This window comes from Colius striatus, chromosome 28 (genome assembly GCF_028858725.1).
Source record: "Colius striatus isolate bColStr4 chromosome 28, bColStr4.1.hap1, whole genome shotgun sequence".
NCBI classification, from domain to species: Eukaryota; Metazoa; Chordata; class Aves; order Coliiformes; family Coliidae; genus Colius; species Colius striatus.
Genome location: NC_084786.1, coordinates 448,062 through 469,803, shown reverse-complemented (window position 1 = coordinate 469,803; position 21,742 = coordinate 448,062). Strand labels below are relative to the sequence as shown.

The following is a 21,742-nucleotide window of genomic DNA, read 5'->3' as shown; positions in this document are numbered from 1 at the left end:
TGGCACCTCTCCGACGCCCACGTCCTCTGTGGTCACCTGGGCTGTGGCTTTGCCGTGTCCCTTCCCAGAGGAGGGAGTTTTGGGAGAGGAACAGGCCCCGTCTGGAGAGACTCGTTCCACTGCAGTGGGACTGAAGCCCACCTGGGACAGTGCCCAGTGACCGTGCTGGGGGCCTCCCCGTGCTCCCATGAGGATGCTGCTGCTGTCATCTGCTCAGGTGAGGGCTGGCAAACACTGGATTCGCTCCTTTGTCTCCTGGCATGACAGCAGCCCAAGGCAGGGGACCTGGGGCAGGCCCAGGCTGCACTTCCCCCTGCAGAAGCCCCGAGGGCTGCAGAGAGACATTGTCCCTGTCCCCCAGGGCAGCCCCAAGGGCCACCTCCAGGCTCAGGCTCCTCTGATGTCCCCCGTGGCGCTGGGTGCGGGACAGGGCTATGGGGCTCAAACCACCCCTCTGGCTGCAGACAGCCCTGTCCCAGCAACACAGAAATAGCCCCAGGCATGATCTCAGCCCCACAGGATGCCTGGCTGCCCCCAGCAGCAGCAGCAGAGCAGGGGGTGAGGCACAGAGCCAGGCTGGGGCTTCTGGTGAGCACCAGCTCCAAACCTGTGCTTTCTGCTGGGGCAGACTCCTCAGCTCTGCTCCCTGCCAGGGACACTGGCTGCCAGGGCCCATCTCCAGCAGAGAACCAACGGCTTAGGTTGGAAAAGGCCTTGAAGCTGCTGCAGTCCCAGCCCTGCCCTCACCCTGCCAAGCCCACCAGCAGCTTCAGGGGCTTTTGCTGCCAGCCCAAAGGGTTGTGTGAGTCCATGATTGGTGATTCCACGGCTCCCCAGGCCCCGCTGGCTCCGGGTCCCTGCGGCTGGTGGGGGGAGGGAGCCGGTGCGCCGGGCGAGTGGAGATCTTCCAGCGCGGGATGTGGGGCAGAGTCCTGTCTGAGCAGTGGGACGTGGCGGAGGCCCGTGTGGTGTGTCGGCAGCTGCGGTGCGGAGAGGCAGAGACGGCCTACAAGCCGCCCACGGCCGAGCGAGGGCCGGGCCCCGTGGGGCTGCGAGGGGTGCGGTGCCAGGGGCACGAGGCCCAGCTGAGCCTCTGCAACGTCTCCTGGCCGGCAGCGGGGGTCGTGGAGGACGTGGGGGTGGTTTGCGAGGGTGAGTGTCCCCACGGGCCCCCCGGGGCACAGGGTGGGTGGGCAGCCGGCCCCCGCCGCCATCTGGGCTCTGTCCCCGCCGCAGGGAGCCGGCGCGTGCGGCTGGCGAACGGGCCCGGGCGCTGTGCCGGGAGAGTGGAGATCTACTCCCAGGGCAGCTGGGGCAGCATCTGTGACGACGGCTGGGACCTGCCCGATGCCGCCGTCGTGTGCCGGCAGCTGGGCTGCGGAGGGGCCGTGCGGGCGCCGGGCTCTGCCGCCTTTGGGGAGGGCTCCGGGCACATCTGGCTGGACGGCGTCAACTGCTCCGGGGCTGAAGCCGCTCTCTGGGACTGCCCGGCCGGGCCCTGGGGGCGGCACGACTGCGGGCACAAAGAGGACGCCGGAGCCGTCTGCTCAGGTGTGTGGCGGGAGCCCAGGGCCCGGGGCACAGACTGTTCCTGGCTGCCTCTGAGCTCCCAGCCCAGCCCAGGGACAGCCGCGCAGGGTCCCCTCCGTGCCCCGGGCTCCCTGTGCTGCTCCGCCGTGGCCCAGGCCCAGCGGGAAGGGCAGGGCCGTGTGTCCATCACAGACGTGCCTGTGCCCATGGCTGCAAAGGGGCACTTTGCCCGGCTGAGGGGCCGGGGGGAGCGGGGCTGTCCCTGCTCCCAGAGCCCCAGACCAGCCCCTTCCCCTGTGGGGCCTTTCCTCCCAGAGTTCACGGCCCTGAGGCTGGAGAACAGCGACGGCTGCTCCGGGCGCCTGCAGGTTTTCTACAATGGGACTTGGGGCAGCGTTTGCTCCAACTCCATGACCCCTAAAACGGTGTCACTGGTGTGCGAGGAGCTGGGCTGCGGGAAGGAAGGGACCCTGGATACACAAGGGCAATGGGGCAGAGTGTCTGGCCCCGCCTGGCTGGACCGTGTGGAGTGTGAGGAGAGACACGGCTCCTTCTGGCTGTGTCCCTCTGATCCCTGGAACCCGCGGTCGTGCGACGAGCTGCAAGATGTGACCCACATCACCTGCAACGGTAATTCTGAGCTGCACGGGCACCAGCATCCCGCCAGCAATTCCTCCCTTCTGGCTGGGATCAGCACTGGGGTGGCAGCAGGAGCAGGGCAGGGATTGTCCCCAGCACAGGGCCCTGGTGAGGCTGCAGCTCCAGGGCTGTGCTCAGTGCTGGGCCCCTCACTCACTGCCAGAGGGACACTGAGGGGCTGGAGCTTGGCCAGAGCCAGACAGCGGAGCTGGGGAAGGGGCTGGAGCAAAAGGGGCTGGGGAGGGGCTGAGGGAATGGGGGTGTTGAGCCTGGAGAAGACGAGGCTGAGGAGAGACAGGAGCAGTCTCTGCAACTCCCTGGCAGAAGGCCTGAGTGAAGTGGGGGTCGGTCTCTTCTCTCCAGTAATGAATGACGGGAAAAGAGGGAAGGGACTCAAGTTGCCCCAGGGGAAGTTCAGGTGTGAGTGTAAAAGTACCTAAGGGGTGGGTGTCAGGGGATGGGGTGGCGTTTTTTCTCTAGTGTCCAGTGACAGAACAAGCTGTAATGGACAAAAGCTGGAACACAAAAAGTTCCCTGAAACACAAGGAAAAACTCCTTTGGTCTTGAGGTGAGGGAGCCCTGGCCCAGGCTGCCCAGGAAGGGTGTGGAGGCTCCTTCTCAGGAGATTTCCAAAGCCACCTGGACACGTTCCTGTGCCCCCTGAGTGAGGGGAACCTGCTGTAGCAGGATGTGAGCTGGATGAGCTCTTTAAATCCCTTCCAACCCCCACTCTCAGAGACTATGAGTCTCTGAACTCCCAGGCTGCTGGTGCTGCCCTGGCCAAGGCCCAGAGCAGGGCCCTGCGCTCTATCGCAGCCCCCTGAGCAGCCCTATGGAAGGGGTGGTTCAGGGGGGCTGTGCCAGGGGTGTCTGCACACACAGTCCAGGTGAGAGTGGAGGCTCCTGCTATCCACATACCCCCCTCTCAGCTCATCTCTCCTTCTCCTCCTCTGCAGCTGTGCCCAGGACAGCAGCACCGACCCCTCAAGCAGGTGACGTGTCCTTCCCATCAGCAACGAGTCTCCTCAGGGCCGGGCTGTGACCCAGCCAGAGGGAAGGGGATCCTCACTGGGGGTGAAACTCCCAAGAGGAGGCAGCGGGTTATGGGTGCCGGGGCTGAGGAGGGCTGTGAGTTGCCCACTCACAGGGTGATGGGGGTGAGGGCTGGTGTGCTCCAGCCCCCCACTGCTCCTTGGCCTGGTGCTTCCCTCTGTGTGTCGCTGCCTGTGCAGATCCCACTCGGGGCCGCCCGACCAGCAGCAGAAGCGTCTCGTTGCCCGTCATCATGTGCATGATCCTGGGAGCCCTTGTCTGCCTGCTGCTGGCCCTCCTGGCCTGGAGAGTGCTCAGCGCCAGGGCTGAGCGCAGAGGTGGGTCCTGCCCCACGCTGCCACGGGAAGGTGCCTCTTGGCAGGGCCAGGGCACTGTGGGGCGTGTGTGTCAGCACAGGCAGAGCTGGGGGCACAGGCGTGTGCTGCTGCTGTGCCACTGACTGCCTGACGATGGGCCAGCAGCAGCCAGGGGAAGAGAGTCCCGACACGGGGGAGTTGGGGATGGGGCGAGAAGTGGCCAGAGCTGGGCTGGGGCACATGGGCACAGGGGGGAACAAATGAGGAAGGGCCAGTGTCAGAGCTCTGGGCAGCTCTGGAGGGGGCTGTGGGGCAGGGGAGGTGCCAGGAGGAATGCAGGGCAGCAGGGTCCATCCCCGTGGTGTCAGGCCCCAAGCTGCTCCTCTGCCCAGCCCTCAGCTCCCCGTGGCAGTGCAGGGACTGTGCTGTGGATCCGTGGGGCAGAGAGGGGGCAGCTGCGGAGGGGAGGGAAGGTGGGAGCTGCCTGTCCCTGAGCCAGAGCGGCCTCTATCCACAGGCTCCCAGACAGCCCTGGAGCCCTTCCCTGAGGCCGTGTACCAGGAGATCCATTACAGCCCAGTGTGGGAGGAGCAGGCGAGATTCAAGCCATCAGGTGGGTCTGGGTCCATCCCTGGGGGCTCTGTCCCCTGGTCCCCAGCTGCGGCTGACTCCCTGCAGCCCCCAGGCCCAAGGTTGTTGCAGCAATGTGGGGAGAGCAGAGATGTCCTGGCCCAGGACAGAAGCTTCCTCCCCATCATCTCTGCCCACCCCAGCTGGGCTTGTCCCAGGGCAGAGGGTCAGTCCTGGGCCCTCCTCCCCACTCAGCCGTGGCTTTGTGGGTCCCCCGTGCCCATCAGCACAGAGCAGCAGCCTGGTCAGCAGAGCTCACCCCCACAGCACCCACTCACCTCTCTCCAGGCTCCTATTCCGAGGAGTCCCTGACCAAGCTGCAGCCCCACCACAGGGACAGCGAGGAGGAAGATGGTCTGGGGTCAGCACGAGGTAATGGGGGGCAGGAAGGGGTTGATGTCTCATCCCTGCAGACTCGGGATGGACAGTGGTGCACCTGAGTGCCACCATCAGAGTTGGGGAGCAGATGGGGATCTCCTGTTCTGCTGCAGCCACCAGTGTCTGAGCCCCGTGTCCCTGCGCTTCCTCCCGTCCTCTTCTCTGCACGATGCATCTTCTCACCAACCTCAGCTCCTTTCTGCTTGCAGATGTCCCTGTCCTGCCCAGAGGTGGCCCAGCAGATGGCTATGATGATGCCAGGGAGGTTTCTGACCCTGGGGAGGACCTTGTGTCTGGGCACAGAGGCTGGGAAGTGCCCAGGGCAGCGGAGGAGGGAGCAGGGCCCAGGGACGCACCTGGAGGTGAGAGGATGGGGATGAGGATGAGGGACAGGGCGGGTGGAGGGAGGCTCAGCATCTCTGAAGTGGTGAGGAGAAGGAAGGAAGGAGATGTCCAAATGTGCTACAGTCTGCCTTGCTGCTTTGCAGAGACAAAGCTGTGCTCCCAGAGCAGTGCCGGGGCCCTTGGAGCTGAGGGAGATGCCCAGTGCCTGTGCCCAGAGAGCTGGAGCTACGACGATGCCCAAGAGGTGTCCCTGGCACATCCCCCTGAGGACAGCGAGGCCGTGACACCGCAGCTCAGGGCACAAGGGTGGCCCATCCCTGGGCCAGGAGAGCCCGTCACTGCCACGGGGCTGGGAGCAGCTGGGAGGGAGGAGGGAGCTGTGTGGCTGGGAGAGCCCTGAGCTCCAGGGAGCCCTCGGCCCTTGCCAGCCATTTCCTCTGCCTTCAGTGTCTTGTGTTCAGGCTGTGCCTCCTCTTTGTTCTGATTAAAATCCCTTGGGGGTTTGGGCCAGAGCTGGTGCCAGGCTGCCCAAGGGTCAAGGGCTGTCCCCGAGGCTGACTGGGGGGGATCAGAGCACAAAGACGTGACAGTGGGGAAGGGGCACGTCTTGGGGACAGCAGGCTCAGGGTCTGCAAGGGCCTCTGGTCTCTGAGGAAGATTCCTGCTGACACAGACATTTCCATCCTGACATAGAATCATTGAATCAAAGATTCATTTGGGTTGGAAAAGATCTTTAAGATCATCAAGTCCAATCACCAGATTCGGCCTGTCGAGCCCATCACCAACCCCTGTCCCTCAGCACCTCAGCTCCACGGCTGTGCAACAGCTCATAGACCTATGGAATCATTGCAGCTGGAAAAGACCTTTAAGATCATTGAGTCTGATGTGTGTTGTGATGTCACACAACAGTTCCCTGATATGTTTGCAGTGCTGCTGAGTGACATCGCAGTCAATGTGGGAACTGAAATGGGACCCTGTGACATTTCAGCACATCTGGGGACTGTATGCGGGCAGTTTGACATAACAGCACACCTGGACACTGCAGCAGTGCTCTGTGATATCACGGAACATCTGGACACTGTAATAGTGTTGTGTGACATCACAGCACATCTGGGAGCAGTAACAGGGATGTTTGTCATCACATCACATCTGGGTTTTGTAATGAGGCTCTGTGACATCACAGCCCACCTGGTCGCCTTAATGGGGCTGTGTGACATCACAGCTCATGTGGGCATTGGAGAAGTCCTGTGTCACATCACAGCACAGACGGGAACTGCTACAGTGCTCTGTGACATCACAGCTCGTGTGCACTGCAACGGGGCTGTGTAACACAACAGCACATCTGTTCTTTGCAGACGGCTGTGTGACATCACAGCACATCTGGACACTGCAACAGTGCTGTGTGACATCACAGGATGTCTGGACACTGTAGCAGTGCTTTGTGACATCACATAACGTCTGGGCACTGAAACAAGGCTCTGTGGCATCACAGCACCTCTGGGATCTGCAAACTGACAGTGTGACATCACAGCACCTCTAGGCACTGCAATGGGGCTGCAGTGCCCACATGTGCTGTGATATCACACAGCCCCGTTGAAGCGCTCAGTGGGCTGTGCTGTCACAGAGCCCTGTTACAAAAGCCAGATGTGATGTGATGTCAAAGAGTTCTGTCATTGCAGTTCCCAGATGTACTGTGATGCCACAGAGAACTGTTAGAGTGCCCAGATGTGCTGTAATGTCACACAAACCAGATGCAGATCCCAGATGGGCTCTGATGTCACAGAGAACTGTTGCAGTTGCCAAATGTTCTGTGATGTCACAGAGCACGGTTTCAGTGGCCATATGAGCTGTGATGTCACAGAGAACTGTTTTCGCACCTAGATGTGCTAGTAAATCTGGGACCTGCAATGGGGACATATATACCACTGTAGGCAGGGTCTACTTACCTGCTTTCTTGTAGCTGCCAGGTGCAGTGGCATTACTTATACAGGCAGCCTGTATTTTCGATAGGAGCTGAGCAGGCAAAATGCACCAGATTGAAGATAGCTCTCACAGGAAAGCAGCTGCAAAGGTGGGACAGTGCTGGCTGATAGGCTACAGGGAGACCTACTGTGGTAGTTTGAGCCTGGCTGGATGCCAGGTGCCCACCACACCGCTTTATCCCCCACCTCCTCAGCAAGCCAGGGAAGGGGAGGAAATAAGATGGGAGTCTCGTGGGTTGAGATAAAAGCAGTTTAATAAAGAAGCAGCAAAGCCACGCACGGGAAGCAAAGCAGAAGCAGATAAAGCTGTTCCTCTCCACTTCCCATCAGCAGCGATGTCCGGCCACCTCCCGAGAAGCAGGGCTGCGGTACGCGTAGCGGTTGCTTTGGGAAGGCCAGAAATGAATCTCGCCTCCCCTTCCTGCTCCTCTCCTGCAGTTTATATTACTGAGCTGACGTCATATGGTATGGAATATCTCCTTGGTCAGCCTGGGTCAGCTGTCCTGGCTGTGGTCCCTCCCAAGATCATGCCCACCCACAGCTATTGGTGAAGGTGGGGGAAGGAATGCTGGAGGGACAGCCCTGATGCTGTGCGAGCGGTAGTCATAATATTGATATCAACAGTAAGCACAGCACTGCAGGAGCTGCTGTGGAAAGTCACTACCATCCCAGACACACTACATGAGTGCTGCAACAGTTCTCTGTGAAATCACATTTGGGAACTGCAACAGGGCTGTGTGACATCACAGCACATGTGGGTACTGCATCCAGGCTGTGTGACATCATAGAGTCCTAGAGTGGTAGGGGTTGGAAGGGACCATTAGAGATCATCTAGACCAACCCCGTCCCCTAGAATCAAGTTTACCTAGATCAGGTTGCATAGGAATGCGTCCAGGCTTGTGCTGAAGTCCTCCAAGGAAGGAGACTCCACAAGCCCTCTGGGCAGCCTGTTCCAGTGCTGCGTCTTCCTCTTCCGCTGATGTTTGATATCAAAACACATCTGGGCACCACTACACTGCTCTGTGACATCATTGCTCATCTAGGCACTGGAACAGGGCCCTGTGAAATCACATCTCATCCAGACACTGCAGCAGTATTCTGTGACATCACATCATCAGTGTGAACTGCAACAGTTCTTGTTGACTTCACAACACACCTGCAACAACAGTGCTCTGTGACATTACAGGACGTCTGGGCACTGGACCTACATTGCTCTGAGACTTCACATAGTATCTGGGCACTGAAACAAGACTCTGTGGCATCACAGCAGATGTGGGCACTGCAACAGTGCTCTGAAACATCATATCAGAAGAGCACATTGCTACAGTGCTCTGTGAGATGACCGCACAAGTGGGAACTGCAGTGGTACTCTGTGACATCACAGCACATCTGGGCACTGCAACAGTTTTCAGTGAAATCACAGGACACCTGGGCACTGAAATGTGTGACATCCAAGAACATTTGGGCATTGCAGAGAGACTCTGTGACACCACAGCACTTCTGAATGCTGCAACTGTTCTCTGTGACATCACATCTGGGAAGTCTGGCTGTGTGACATCACAGCACATCTGTGGTCATTGCAGAGGATGTGCGGTGTGTGTCGCATCACAGCACATCTGAGCACTGCTACGCTGCTCTGTGACATCATAGCATATCTAGGCACTGGAATGGAACTGTGTGACATTACAGAAGATCTAGGCACTGCAACAAGGGTTTTTGACATCACATCACATCCGGACACTGCTATTGGGTTCTGTGACATCACAATATATCTGGGAAAGGTGACAGTGCTCTGTGACATCACAGCACATGTGCGCAGTGCAACAAGGCTGTGTAACACAACAGCACATCTGGGCTTTGCATCAGGGATGTGTGACATGACAGCACCACTGGGCACTGCAGTAGTGCTCTGTGTTATCACAGCATACGTGGGCACTGGAACAGTGCTCTGAAACATCATATCACAAGAGGACATTGCAACAGTATTCTGTGACATCACAGCACATCTGGGCACTGCAATAGTGCTCTGTAACATCACATCACAAGTGGGAACTGCAGTGGTGCTCTGTGACATCACAGCACATTTGTGCAGTGCAACAGGGTTGTGTGACATTGCAGCACATGTGGGCTCTGCAAGAGTTTCCTATGAAATCACAGGACAACAGGCACTGAAATTTGTGACATAGCAGTACAGGTGGGCATTGAAGAGAGACTCTGTGACACCAAAGCACTTCTGAGTGCTGAAACAACTCTCTGAGACATCGCATCTGGGAAGTGAAAAAGGACTGTAAACCTGCTGTGTGACATCACAGCACATCTGGGCATTGCAAAGGGGCTGTGTGAAATCAGAGAACTTCTAGGCACTGCAACAGTGCTCTTTGACATCACAGCAGATGTGGGCACTGCAACAGTGCTCTCTAATATCACATCACTTCTGGATGCTGCAACAGTGTTCTGTGAAATCACAGTACATCTGGGCACTGCAAGAGTGCTCTGTGACATCACAGCACAGATTCCACTGTAACAGGACTGTGTAATACCACAGCAAATCTGGGCTTTGCAGCAGGGCTGTGTGACATGACAGCACTTATGGGCACTGCAATAGTGCTCTGTGACATGACACGACGTCTGGGCACTGTAGCAGTGCTTTAAGACTTCACATCATATCTGGGCACTGAAACGGGACTCTGTGGAATCACAGCAGACGTAGGCACTGCAACAGTTCTTTGTGACATCACAGCACAACTAGGTACTGCAACACGGCTGTGTGACATTGCAGGAGATGTGAGCATTGCAGAGGATGTGCTGTGAGTGTTGCATCACAGCACATCTGGGCACCACTACACTGCTCTGTGACATCATTGCTTATCTAGGCACTGGAACAGGGCTCTGTGATATCACATCACATCCGAACACGGCAGCAGTATTCTGTGACGTCACATCAGCACTGGGTACTGCAACAGTGCTGTGTGACATCAGAGCACATCTGGGAAAGGCAACAGTGCTCTGTCACTTCAGAACACATGTGCACAGTGCAACAGAATTGTGTAACACAAGAGCACATCTGGGCTTTGCGACAGGACTGTGTGACATGACAGCACATCTGGGCACTGCAATAGTGACTGTGACATCATATCAAAACTGCACACTGCTACAGTGCTCTGTTACATTACAAGACATCTGAGCACTCAATCATTGCTCTGATATATAACAACATCACTGGGCACTGCAATAGTGCTCTGTGACATCACAGCATATCTGGGAAAGTCAACAGTGCTCTGTCACGTCACACCACATGTGAACAGTGCAACAAGACTGTGTAACAGAACAACCCACTGGGCTTTGCAGTGGTACTCTGTGACATCACAGCACATCTGGGCACTACAATAGTGCACTGTGACATCACAGGATGTCTGGGAACTGGACCTACATTGCTCTGAGACTTCACATAGGATCTGGGCACTGAAACAAGACTCTGTGGCATCAAAACACACGTGGGTACTGCAAGAGTGCTCTGAAAAATCAGATCACAAGAACATTGCAACAGTGCTCTGTGAGATCATAGCACAAGTGGGAACTGCAGTGGTACTCTGTGACATCACAGGACATCTGGGCACTGACACAGTTTTCTGTGACATCACAGCACATCTGGGCATTGCAAGGGGGTGTTTGAAATCAGAGAACTTCTAGGCACTGCAACAGTGCTCTGTGACATCACAGCACATGTGGGAAAGGCAACAATGCTCTGTGCCATCATAGCACATGTGCGCACTGCAACAGGACTATGTAACGCAACAGCACATCTGGGCTTTGCAGCAGGGCTGTGTGACATGACAGCACATCTGTGCTCTGTGACATTGCAGGACGTCTGGGCACTGGACACACAGTTCTCTGAGATTTCACATAGTATCTGGGCACTGAAACGAGACTCTGTGACATCACAGCAGATGTGGGCACGGCAACCGTTCTCTGTGACATCACATCACTTCTGGACGCTGCAACAGTGCTCTGTGACATCACAGCACATCTGGGTTCTGCATCCAGACTGTGTGACATCATAGAGTCCTAGAATGGTAGGGGTTTGATTGTACCATTAGAGATCATCTAGACTGACCCCTGCCCCCAGAATTCAGTTCACCTAGATCAGGTCGCACAAGAACGTGTCCAGGCTTGTGCTGAAATCCTCCAAGGAAGGAGACTCCACAAGCCCTCTGGGCAGCCTGTTCTGCAGGGTTTCTTTGTCTTTGTGCAGGGGTTCTTCTTTGTTGCGTGAAACGGGAGTGACCAGAAACCAATCTGATGTGCATCAGCTCCAATTTATTGTCACATCATCATCACTTCTATACCTTTTCCAAATGCTTTGTACGTGCTACAATTCATGGCAAATAGTTAATACTAAGCATCACGCACTATGCATAAGGCCTCAAAGTTTCATTTTTGTAACAACTTAACCACCAACCTCATTGTGTAAAAACACCATCGTTATTGTGCTTAAAACATCAGCCTTATTGTGTCTAAAATATCATCCCATCTGTTCAGCCTTCAGTTAGTTTTCTCTCACACTATGATTATGCTTACCTTACATTTAGTTAACCTTATATTATTCCTTATATTCTACCTTATATCCTTCCCTTCATTGGGAAGGACCAATGATGTTGTTAACTTGGGGAAGGGGATGTGCTTGTGTCGTTACAGGTGATGAACGACCCAAGTGGGTCCCAGCTAAATGGGTAAAACCATGAATCGATCCACTACAACCAGATCCTGAAGCACTTCAACGTCTTCACTTTGGAGCCCTACAAAGACAGACATTCCGAATTGTAAAGACACTGGTTCCGTGGTTGAAGTTAATCAGCCCAGAAGCAGAGAAGGTGATCCCCCTTCTCCCTGATGTGAATACCTTTGTAGCAACAGTTAGCAACATTGGACATTTTACAGCAGAAAAACAGCATCAATTACAGACTATTTGTCCTCATCACAACGGACTACGCCAACTGTGGATAAAAGTCTGGTGTAATGAATGTAAGAATAGTTGGTGGAGAGCAGTCAGTCATACTGATCGAGAAAAACATTGGTTGTGGGAACGTTGTGAACAAGCTTCTATGTGTTTTGATCCCGAAGCACTTTTGGAGCAGTTCATTAACCTTGGCCAAAGATCAAATACCGTGCAAGGCCAAGTATCAAGAATTTTGAGAAGACAACGGCTTTGGGAAAATGATTTGTGTATAGAAGATTTAGGATCTAGATGAGCAGGCTTATATAGTGGCTTATATTATACCAGCTGTATCACGAGCATTTAACATTAATAGTAACAGAATAACTGGAGGTGAGTGTGGTTTGGTAGTTGCAATACCTCGTAGATGGTGGGCATCAGAAGAGAATTGGGAACGACAACAGAAGAGATGGCGCAAAAGGGTGAGATGCAGAAAACTGTGATAACAATCATGTTAATTGATCTGATGTTTAGCTTTGTTGTAGGCTTACTAATGGTTGTGGCTATCGTAGCTGGACAGAAGTCAAATGATCCTGCTTTTGTTTCTCTCCCTAAACAAATTGTCTGGGTCACGCTTGCAAATGTAACTGGGCAAGATACCATATGCCTGGCTACTACTGACCTAAGAAATGCGTTTTCTACTTGTTTATAGGAGTGCCAGTGGATAATTGACCTGTTCCTAAGAGATACAGAGGGATGTTTGTTCAGACAGAAATCGTTAACAATTGGGATGGTTGGACCCCTTATTTACCTACAACAGGTTTGGAACCACAGGAGCTTAAGCTTTTAGGATCTGTAAAGATGGATTGGTGTGTCAGATTTAATTATGCAGGGAGAAATCAGGCTAAGGCCTGGGATGTTACTTCAAGGCACCCTATATATAGAAATGCAAGTGTGTGGTGTAACTTTACTCCAGAAAAGATATCAAAATCTAGCAATGTTCCTTTAAAATTACCACAGGCATATTTTTATCTGTGGAGACAGAGCTTGACCTGCTATTCCATCACATATTACTGGGGGCCCTTGTAGTTTAGGCCGACTTACACTGTTAGCTAAAAACATGTCTGTGATTTTCCAGCACAGGCTGTTACTCAAAATTCGAGTTAAGCGTAGCATACATGCATTTTCTCCTCAGTGTGACCATAAGCTTGCGTTTTCGTCTGCAGAAAAAAGATTTACTGCTGCTTTATTGGCACAAGGTGTCGCAGCAAGAAAAGCACTGGGACTTTTGGACAAACTTGGCTGCTGGCTAGCAAAACAATCTAGCTACTAGTTTACTAGCTACTAGTAAAGCTTTGTCAGAATTGCTAATGTGATGGTGATAGTATTAGACATGCAACTTTGCAAAACAGAGCACCTATAGATTTTTTCCTTTTAGCTCATGATCGTGGTTGTGAAGGTTTTCAAGGCATGTGTTGTATGAATGTGTCAGATCATTTGGAGTCAATATATCCTAGTATCCAGCAGTTGAAAGACAGTGTTTGCAAACTTCAAAAAAAACGATGGAGATTTTTTTCAGAAATGGTTGAGAGATTTATTTCAAACAATCCCTAGATGGCACCAAAGACTGCTAAAGAAGGCCTACGCATCTTAATTGTGATTGTGGTAGTTTTACTTGTTAGCTGTGTTTCACTTCAGTATATTAAGGGAAGCATAACAGCAATGATTGAAAAAAGAAGGAGAGATGTCGGGACCTTCCTTCCTGCTTTCTTGTAGCTCCCATACGCAGTGGAATAACTTAACCGACACATGTATTTTTTCAATGGGAGATGAGGAGAAAAAGAGTGTGGTATTGAAGATAGCTCCCACAAGAAAGCAGCTGCAAATGTGACACCGTGCTGGCTGAAAGACTGCATGGGGACCTACTTACTACTGTAGCTGGGACCTACCATCCTGCTTTCTTGTAGCTCCCATACGCAGTGGTATAACTTCTACCGACAGTCTGTACTTTTTCAGTGGGAGCTGAGCAGTACAAGTGAGAGGGATTGAAGATAGCTCCCACATGAAAGCAGCTGCAAATGTGAAACACTGCTGGCTGATAGACTGCATAGGGACCTACTTATCACTGTAGTTGGGATCTGCCTTCTTGCTTTCATGTAGCTCCCATACACAGTCGTATAACTTCTACCAACACTCTGTATTTTTTCACTGGGAGCTGAGCAGTCCAAATGATTGGGACTGAAGATAGGTCCAAGAGGAAAAAAGGTGCAAATGTGACACAATGCTTGCTGATAGACTGCATGGGGACCTACTTACTACTGTAGTTGGTGTCTGCATTCCTGCTTTCTTGTAATTCCCATACTCAATGATATAACTTCTACGTACAGTTTGTATTTTTTCAATGGGAGTTGAGGAGTCAATGTGAGTGTAATTGGAGATAGTTCCCATTGAAAAGCAGCTGCAAAAGTGACACAGTGCTGGCTGATAGACTGCATGGGGACCTACTTACTACTGTAGCTGGGGTCTGCTTCCTGCTCTCTTGTACCTACCATACGCAGTGGTATACCTTAATTGACAACATGTATTTTTTCAATGGGAATGGAGCGGTCCGAATGAGTGGGATTCAAGATAGCTCCGATAGGAAAGCAGCTGCAAGTGTGACACAGTACTGGCTAATAGACTGCATGGGGACCTACTAACTACTGTAGCTGGGGTCAGCCTTCCTGCTTTCTTGTAGCTCCCATACACACTGGTATAAGTTAAGGGAGGGCATGTGTTATTTCAATGGGATCTGAGCAGTCCAAGTTAGCAGGATTGAAGATAGCTCCCACAGGAAAGCAGCTGCAAATGTGACACCGTGCTGGCTGATAGACTGCATGGAGACCTACCTACTGCTGTAGCTGGGGTCTGCCTTCCTGCTTTCTTGTAGCTCCCATACGCAGTGGTATAACTTCTACCGACAGTTTGTATTTTTTCAATGGGAGTTGAGGAGTCAAAGTGAGTGTGATTGGACATAGTTCGTCCTGTAAAGCAGCTGCAAATGTGACACCGTGCTGGCTGACAGACTGCATGGGGACCTACTTACTACTGTAGCTGGGGTCTGCCTTCCTACTTTCTAGCTTTTCCTAGCTTCCATACGCAGTGGTATACCTGAACCGACAACATGTATTTTTTTAATGGGAGCTGACCAATCCAACTTATTGGGATTGAAGACAGCTTCCACAGGAAAGCAGCTGTGTGGGGAGTTTTGTGGAGACTTGGCTAGAGAAAAGAGGACATGATAGAATACAGCTGGTTAGGCAGTAAGCATTAAGTGATAAGATATTGGACTCCTGCTCAAGGCCGTGAGAGCAAGAGAGCTGTATGATAACAGGATGAGAAAGCAGGAGCTTAGTTTGGGTTAAGCAGCCACACGTATCTGGAGTATGTTGAAACAGGGGCGAGGTCTGCACCTAACTGGGAACCAATGATGAGCTTAGCTTTTGCAATATGTATGAGCCTGATTATTGTATCTATAAAAGAGCTGTATCTTTGCAAATAAAGTTGAGACTTGTTGCACTACAGGGTGGGCTTATCTCCCGTCGTCTTCAGCAAATGGTCACCCCGACGTGATACGCGAAGGACGTGATATACCGACCGGGCGCCACGGCGGAGCGACGAAGGGGTTCGGGTCCTATGCAGCAAGGACGGCAATAAGCGTGAAAATTGGGAACACGCCGTGCCCTGGGTGACCGTATAGCCGAGCCCGGCCGATACGTGCCGCTGGACCTTGAAGGGCTGCAACAGCGCGCTGACAAATAGGTGTGGAAAGGCAAGCGGCATATGATTTATTTACTGCATTCTTGCAGAAGCGGCAGATAAAGGGTATAGATCTGCAAAAAGACCTACCAGGGTTGTTAGCTTATGGGTATGCTAAGGGAGTGTTTCAGAATCCACATACAGTGCATGAATTGAGCGAATGGCGTAGATTTGGGGATTTGCTGTGGGAAGCTACCCTGGAGGACGATGAGATAGCTGAAAAGTTAGGGAAGCTTTGGCGGATAGTGCACAATGAGTTGTTGCAACATCAGGCAGAAAAGAAGGCTGCTGAGCACGCATCAGCAGCACAGAGTAAGAACAAAAACGATGAGCGTGACTGGTTCCAATCCACCCCGCTGGCTCCTACCGTTTCAAAAGTAATGCTCCCCACCCCGCGTGTAGAAAATGACCCTGGAGGCACGGACGGGGTACGAGAACCATATGAGCCATCAGCCCCTCCCGAGGAACAAGAGTGCCGGCCTAAAGAGCCCCCACCTCTGCCCCCCCAACTTAGTGAGCCTGTCCCTGGGGCAGAGAGTGAACTGGCAGAGGCACCGACAGTAGTGCCGGGAGAGGTGTTGAGAGTAGCGCCGGGAGAAGCGCCGGGAGAGGTGCCGGGAGAGGTGCCGGGAGAGGTGCCGGGAGCAGCGCCGGGAGAGGTGCCGAGAGCAGCACCGAGAGTAGTGCCGGGAGCGGCGCTGAGGCGGATGATACCGAGAAAAAAGAAAAAGGTTCTTCTCTACACAAGAGTATTTACAAAGTCAGAGAGGCGAAGGGGCTTCAGAGCAGAGCCCCCGCGGGAGAGCTGCTTCCCATTCGAGCCCAACCCGCCGAGTTACCCCTGGGACGACTCGCAGGGGAATGCCGAGCGGGCGGAGTCGGGCGGGGATGCAGCGCAGGATGATCAGAGGAGAGTGGGGGAGCACGACCCCGTGTTAGACTGGACACCATCGGGCATGTGAGGGGAGACAAAGAAAACACGGGAGAGAGTAACAGCGGCTGCGCCGTCGGCGCCGGGGACGACACGGAGTGAGCCAGACCCCCCCCGCCCCTTCCATCCGCAGCCGCCGCCGCGCAGCCGCTTCCCGCGCCCGGTCGGTGTCTCCGGAGCCCCCACACACACACCGCGCCGACACCGCCGGCCCCGGCCCTCACGGACCGCTGGGCTCGTCCTTTCCATCCTCAGTCCCTTGCCTCAACGAGTGTAAAAACTGTTGGAGGAGGAGGCGACCCCGAGGCTTTGCAGGTAGGGGTTTATATATGCTGGGGATGAGGGACGGAAAATTCCAACACACGCACACAACTTCCCCTTAACCCAGGTGCCCTGCTGGCAAGGTGGGGACAATGGATCCAATTTTCTGAGAAATGTTTCTCAGCCCCTGCGTTTTCTGATGTAATGGCCAGGGTTGGTTTCATCATCCTTTCTCGTGGCCTAGTCGGCCTTGCTGTGACTGAGCCTCACCGACTCCATTTTATTTCATTTTATTCTTTCAGAACAAGTTGTTTTCTGTTGGGATTTAGAGGGGAAAAGTGCGGGTTTGTGGGAGTTGTGAGGGATGACATGAGGTGTGGGGGCAAATCTGAGAGGAAAAGCGAGGTTTGGGTGGCATTTCTGAGGGAAAAGGTGGGATTTGGGTGGAGTTTTGAGGGAAAAGATGAGAGTTTTGGGTATTTCTGTGGGAAAAGGTGGGATTTTGGTGGAGTTTTGAGGGAAAAAGTGAGGTTTTGGTAAATTTTTAAAGGGAAAAAGTGGGGTTTGGGTGGATTTTTGAAAAAACCAAATGTTTTGCTGGGGTTTTGAGGGGAAAAGTGGGGTTTTGTGGAAATTCTGAGGGTTAAAGTGGAGTTTGGGTGGTGTTTTGAGGGGGAATGAGTAAAATCCACTGCCAGTATGTGTATGGTTAATTAGTCTGTTCAACTTTCCCATTCTTCTAACCCGAATCCTCTCGCCCCTTTGGTCATTGCCTGTAAGCTCCATGGGGTTCCATCCTTTCACCAAGTATCCCTCTGCCTCGCTCGTCAACTAGTTTACTGCTAGTTACGAGGGTTATTATCTTCTCGGCAGCAAGGATCCTTTAGGGATGGAACTTACATTCCTCTCGCTCTTTGAGAGAGCTCACAGGGAGTTGCACCTGCAGCTGTTGGTTCGCTCACGGCTTGACTCTCGCGGGGGCCGAGAGGCTGGTTAGAATAGTATTGCCAAATTCAAATAAGAGGCCCCAATCCCGGCTTTGAGGCCTCGGATTGAGGTTATGCCCAAACTATCCCTCCCAGTACGGTTGGCAAGTATGGGCCCTCCCTTTTTCTGACAGTGGATCTATCACAACTTCTTACAAGTTTTAACTTGTACCAGTTTTATAACAAAAGTTCAGCAAGCTAAATAATTAACAAAAATGCAAAAGTTAGCTGTTAAAAATTCAAGCTCGGTAAATAGGGACACAAAGTCAATGATAGCTTTCGCTGGATTCTTTCCTGGTTTGCTGGTGACAGTCTTTCCCACTACTTAAGGGGCAGGGATTTATAATCGTACCGTCTTTCCTTCCTCCAAGTCTATGAGCTTTGTCCGGACGTCCCTGGTGTAACCTTAGTTAATACCAGCTTTAGGTCGTCTGTTGGTGTCTTTACTTTCCACTGAGGAACCGGACACTCTGGGAAGTTGGAAGGGTCTACTGGCCCCTTTATTCGGCTTGCCTGAGTCCACCCTTTCTCTGCTATTCTTATGGCGGTGTCTGTGGTGAGCAGTGTTAAATAGGGCCCTTCCCACTTCGGTACTAGCGGGTTTTCCTTCCAACTTCTGACTAACACCCAATCTCCGGGCTGCACCTGATGTAACACAAGATCCAAAGGAGGTCTTTGGGTCCACATTCCTTTTTCCCATAAACTTCTCCTATACTTTGCCAAAATAATTAAATAACGATTCAAAATTTTGTCATTAATATTGGGGTTTGTTTGTACCTTCTCTAAATTGTAAGGCATTCCATATAACATCTCAAAGGGAGATAACCCCGTATCTGCCCGTGGTTGTGTTCTAATGTTATCCATTTATCTGCTTTTTGCTGCATCACGCTCCTGATATTATGGGGAGAGTAAACCTTAAGATGCTGTTAAAGGTAATTTTCCTAGCCTCTTCGACTAATAAAGCACATCCAGCTAACATTTGTAAACACGTAGGCCATCCTCTGCTTACAGGGTCCAGAAGTTTTGATAAATATGCTACAGGTTTCCTCCTATCTGCCCATTCTTGGGTTAGTACTCCAAAAGCAATCCCTCCCTCTATATTAACAAATAAATAAAAGGGTCTTTTTAAATCAGGGAGGCTTAAAACTGGGGCATGCATCAGACTCTCCGTTAGTTCCCTCAGTTTTTCTGTGTCCTCCTGAGTCCATTTCATCCACCCATCCTGAGTCAGTTTTTGGCATAAAAACCTGGCCTTACTACTATAATTCTCAATCCATTGTCTACAATATCCTGTTAAACCCAAAACTTGTCTAATTTGTCTCTTGTTTTTAGGTATTGGTAATGATAGGATAGCCTGCACTCTTTCTGGGTCTATTCTCTTTTCACTTTGTTTTAAATAGTGCCCTAAATATTTTACTTCTTCTTCCACAAACTGTAGTTTGGCTCTTGAAACCTTTAATCCTTCAAGTCCCAAAAAAATTTAAAAGTTTTATACTTTCTTTTCTTACCGCTTCTTCATCTTTTCCTGCTATCAATAAATCATCTACATATTGTATCAAGGTTAGCCCAGGTTTAGTTTGGTAATCCTCCAATATTTGTTCCAAAGCTTGCCCAAATAAATTAGGGGACTCTGTAAAGCCTTGGGGTAACACCGTCCATCTAAGTTGTTGTTTTCTCCCTGTCTCTGGGTCCTCCCATTCAAAGGCAAAATAATCTCTACTTGCTTCATCTGAAGGACAAGCCCAAAAGGCATCCTTTAAGTCGATTACACTATACCAGTGGTTGTCCGGGCTCAGTTTACTCAATAAAGTATAGGGATTAGCTACTACTGGAAACCTAGCTATTGTTCTCTTATTTATTTCTCTTAAATCATGTACTAGACGATAAGACCCGTTTGGTTTCTTTACAGGTAAAATTGGAGTATTATAAGGGGACATACAGGGTTCCAGTAATCCCTGCTTAATTAGCCGGTCGATTTCCGGTTTCAGCCCTTTTCTCCCTTCCAAAGACATCGGGTATTGTTTTATTCTTACTGGAATTTCTGGATTTCTAATGGTTACCTTGAAGGGAGTAATTTCTAATCTGCCGGCATTATCAGGATTATACCACACTTCGGGGTTGATCTTCTCCTCATCCTCCAATCTCAAGGGGCACAACTTAATCTGGATTTCTTGTTCCACCACCTTGATTTGAATACCTAATTCTACAATCATATCCCTTCCTAATAAGTTGTAATCTGATTCGGGTACTAATAAAAAGTCCCCAATGCCCATTTTGGAGTCTGATTCTACCACTACCTCTTTTATTATTTTAACTTCAAACGGTTCTCCTTTTGCTCCCACTACCGTGACAGTTTCTCTAGATAGTTTACACCCTTTAGGTAATGACTGGAGTGTAGATCTTTCTGCTCCAGTATCAACCAGGAAGGTAATGTCCTGGCCCTGGGGACCCACCTTCAATTTTATCAAGGGCTCCTTTCGATGTTTCTGGGTCCCCAAGAGGTAGAGCCCCTGACCTCCCCTAATCCTCCTTAAACTCCTTCTCATCCCTGATCCGCATCCGACATTCCTTCTTAAAGTGTCCTTTTTTTCCGCAATAAAAACACACCTTCAAGTCTTGTTTATCTCGCCCATTCCATCTTGGTTCCCTTTTGCCTTGCTCGGGTTTCCTATCCATTTCTTGACTTTCACGCATTGCAGCCACCATTATTCGGGCTTGCTTATCTCTCTCTTCCTCCCTTCTCACATATACCCTTTGAGCCTCTCTCAACAATTCATCTAACTCCCTATCTTGCCAATCTTCTAATTTCTGTATTTTTTTTCTAATGTCTTCCCAGGATTTGGAAACAAAGTGTACTTTCAGTACTGCCTGTCCCATTTGTCCATCCGGATCCATTCCTGAATACAACTGAAAGTTCTTTCTTAGTCTCTCCAACCATTCGGTGGGGGTCTCATCCTTTTTTTGTCTTTCGTTAAAAGCTTTATTAATATTCTGTCCTCGTGGAACAGATTCCCTAATCCCTTGCACAATTATTGTTCTGAGATCTTGCATATGCACTCTATGGGCCGGGTTCTGATGGTCCCAATTAGGGTTTTGTAACGGCCATTTTGTATCTGCTGCTGGCCCTTGCGCGTGCTGCGTATCCCAGATGCGCATTCCTTCCCTTCTGATCATATTTTTCTCCTCTGCTGTAAATAGGATGTTTAATATAGATTGTAGTTCCTCCCAAGTATATATGTTGGTTCCTAAAAATTGATCCACCCGCTCGGCTACTCCAAGCGGATCCTTTAAAAGGTGTCCCATTTCTTTCTTAAATTTCCTAACATCTCCCAAACTTAGGGGCACCAATATAAACCCTATGCCGGCCTGCTATTCACCCAAATATTTAAGGCTAGCCTTTTCCAATCTTTTTTTTTTTTTAAAAAAAAACCCATTTATAGGCCAAAACACTTTTTAGAGATTTCCTTCCCTCCAATAAATCATTGTGGCCTCATCCTTGTCTAGTGTACCTGGCGCCAGGCTTTCCTTAGGTATTGGAGGGAGTTTTACCTCGGCAGGGGGCTTACTCTTCCCCTGTCCCATTCTTCTGGAGTGCTTTCTTTCCGCGCTTCGGGATCCCACAGGGGCTTGCCCTTCCCCTGTCTTATTCTTCCGGAGTGCCTTCTTTCACACAATCAACTTTCGCTTCCCCTGGTTCGTGGCCCAAGCCCTCGCGGGTCTGTGGGAACCGCACTACTGAGGGTCCGCACTCACTTGGAGAGTCTGGCTGCCAGCTCTCCTCTCATGCACATCACACAGTCGCACTCCGGGATCCCAACCCCCGCCCGGACGGATCCCGTAATACTCACGCGCCCTGGACCTTCGTCCCGCGTCTTCGTCCGGACTTTGTGCACAAACCTTTTAAGGGGGTTCCCCGGGCCCTTAATTCTTCCGGAGTGCCTTAATTGCACTCCGGGATCCCCTTTGCTTTCTCTTTTCTT

The 21,742-nt window shown here is 51.6% G+C and overlaps 1 protein-coding gene across 1 annotated transcript in view; it reads left to right on the top strand.

Annotated features, from left to right (window-relative positions):
- Nucleotides 1-917: 917 nt before the first annotated feature.
- The window catches only part of LOC133628075 (scavenger receptor cysteine-rich type 1 protein M130-like), a 376,192-nt gene continuing 355,367 nt past the window's right edge, over nucleotides 918-21,742 (top strand). The window contains exons 1-3 of the mRNA XM_062015975.1: nucleotides 918-1,058; nucleotides 1,185-1,551; nucleotides 1,846-2,160. Of these exons, the coding sequence (XP_061871959.1) occupies nucleotides 918-1,058; nucleotides 1,185-1,551; nucleotides 1,846-2,160 (823 nt within the window). The remainder of the gene's footprint in view (nucleotides 1,059-1,184; nucleotides 1,552-1,845; nucleotides 2,161-21,742) is intronic.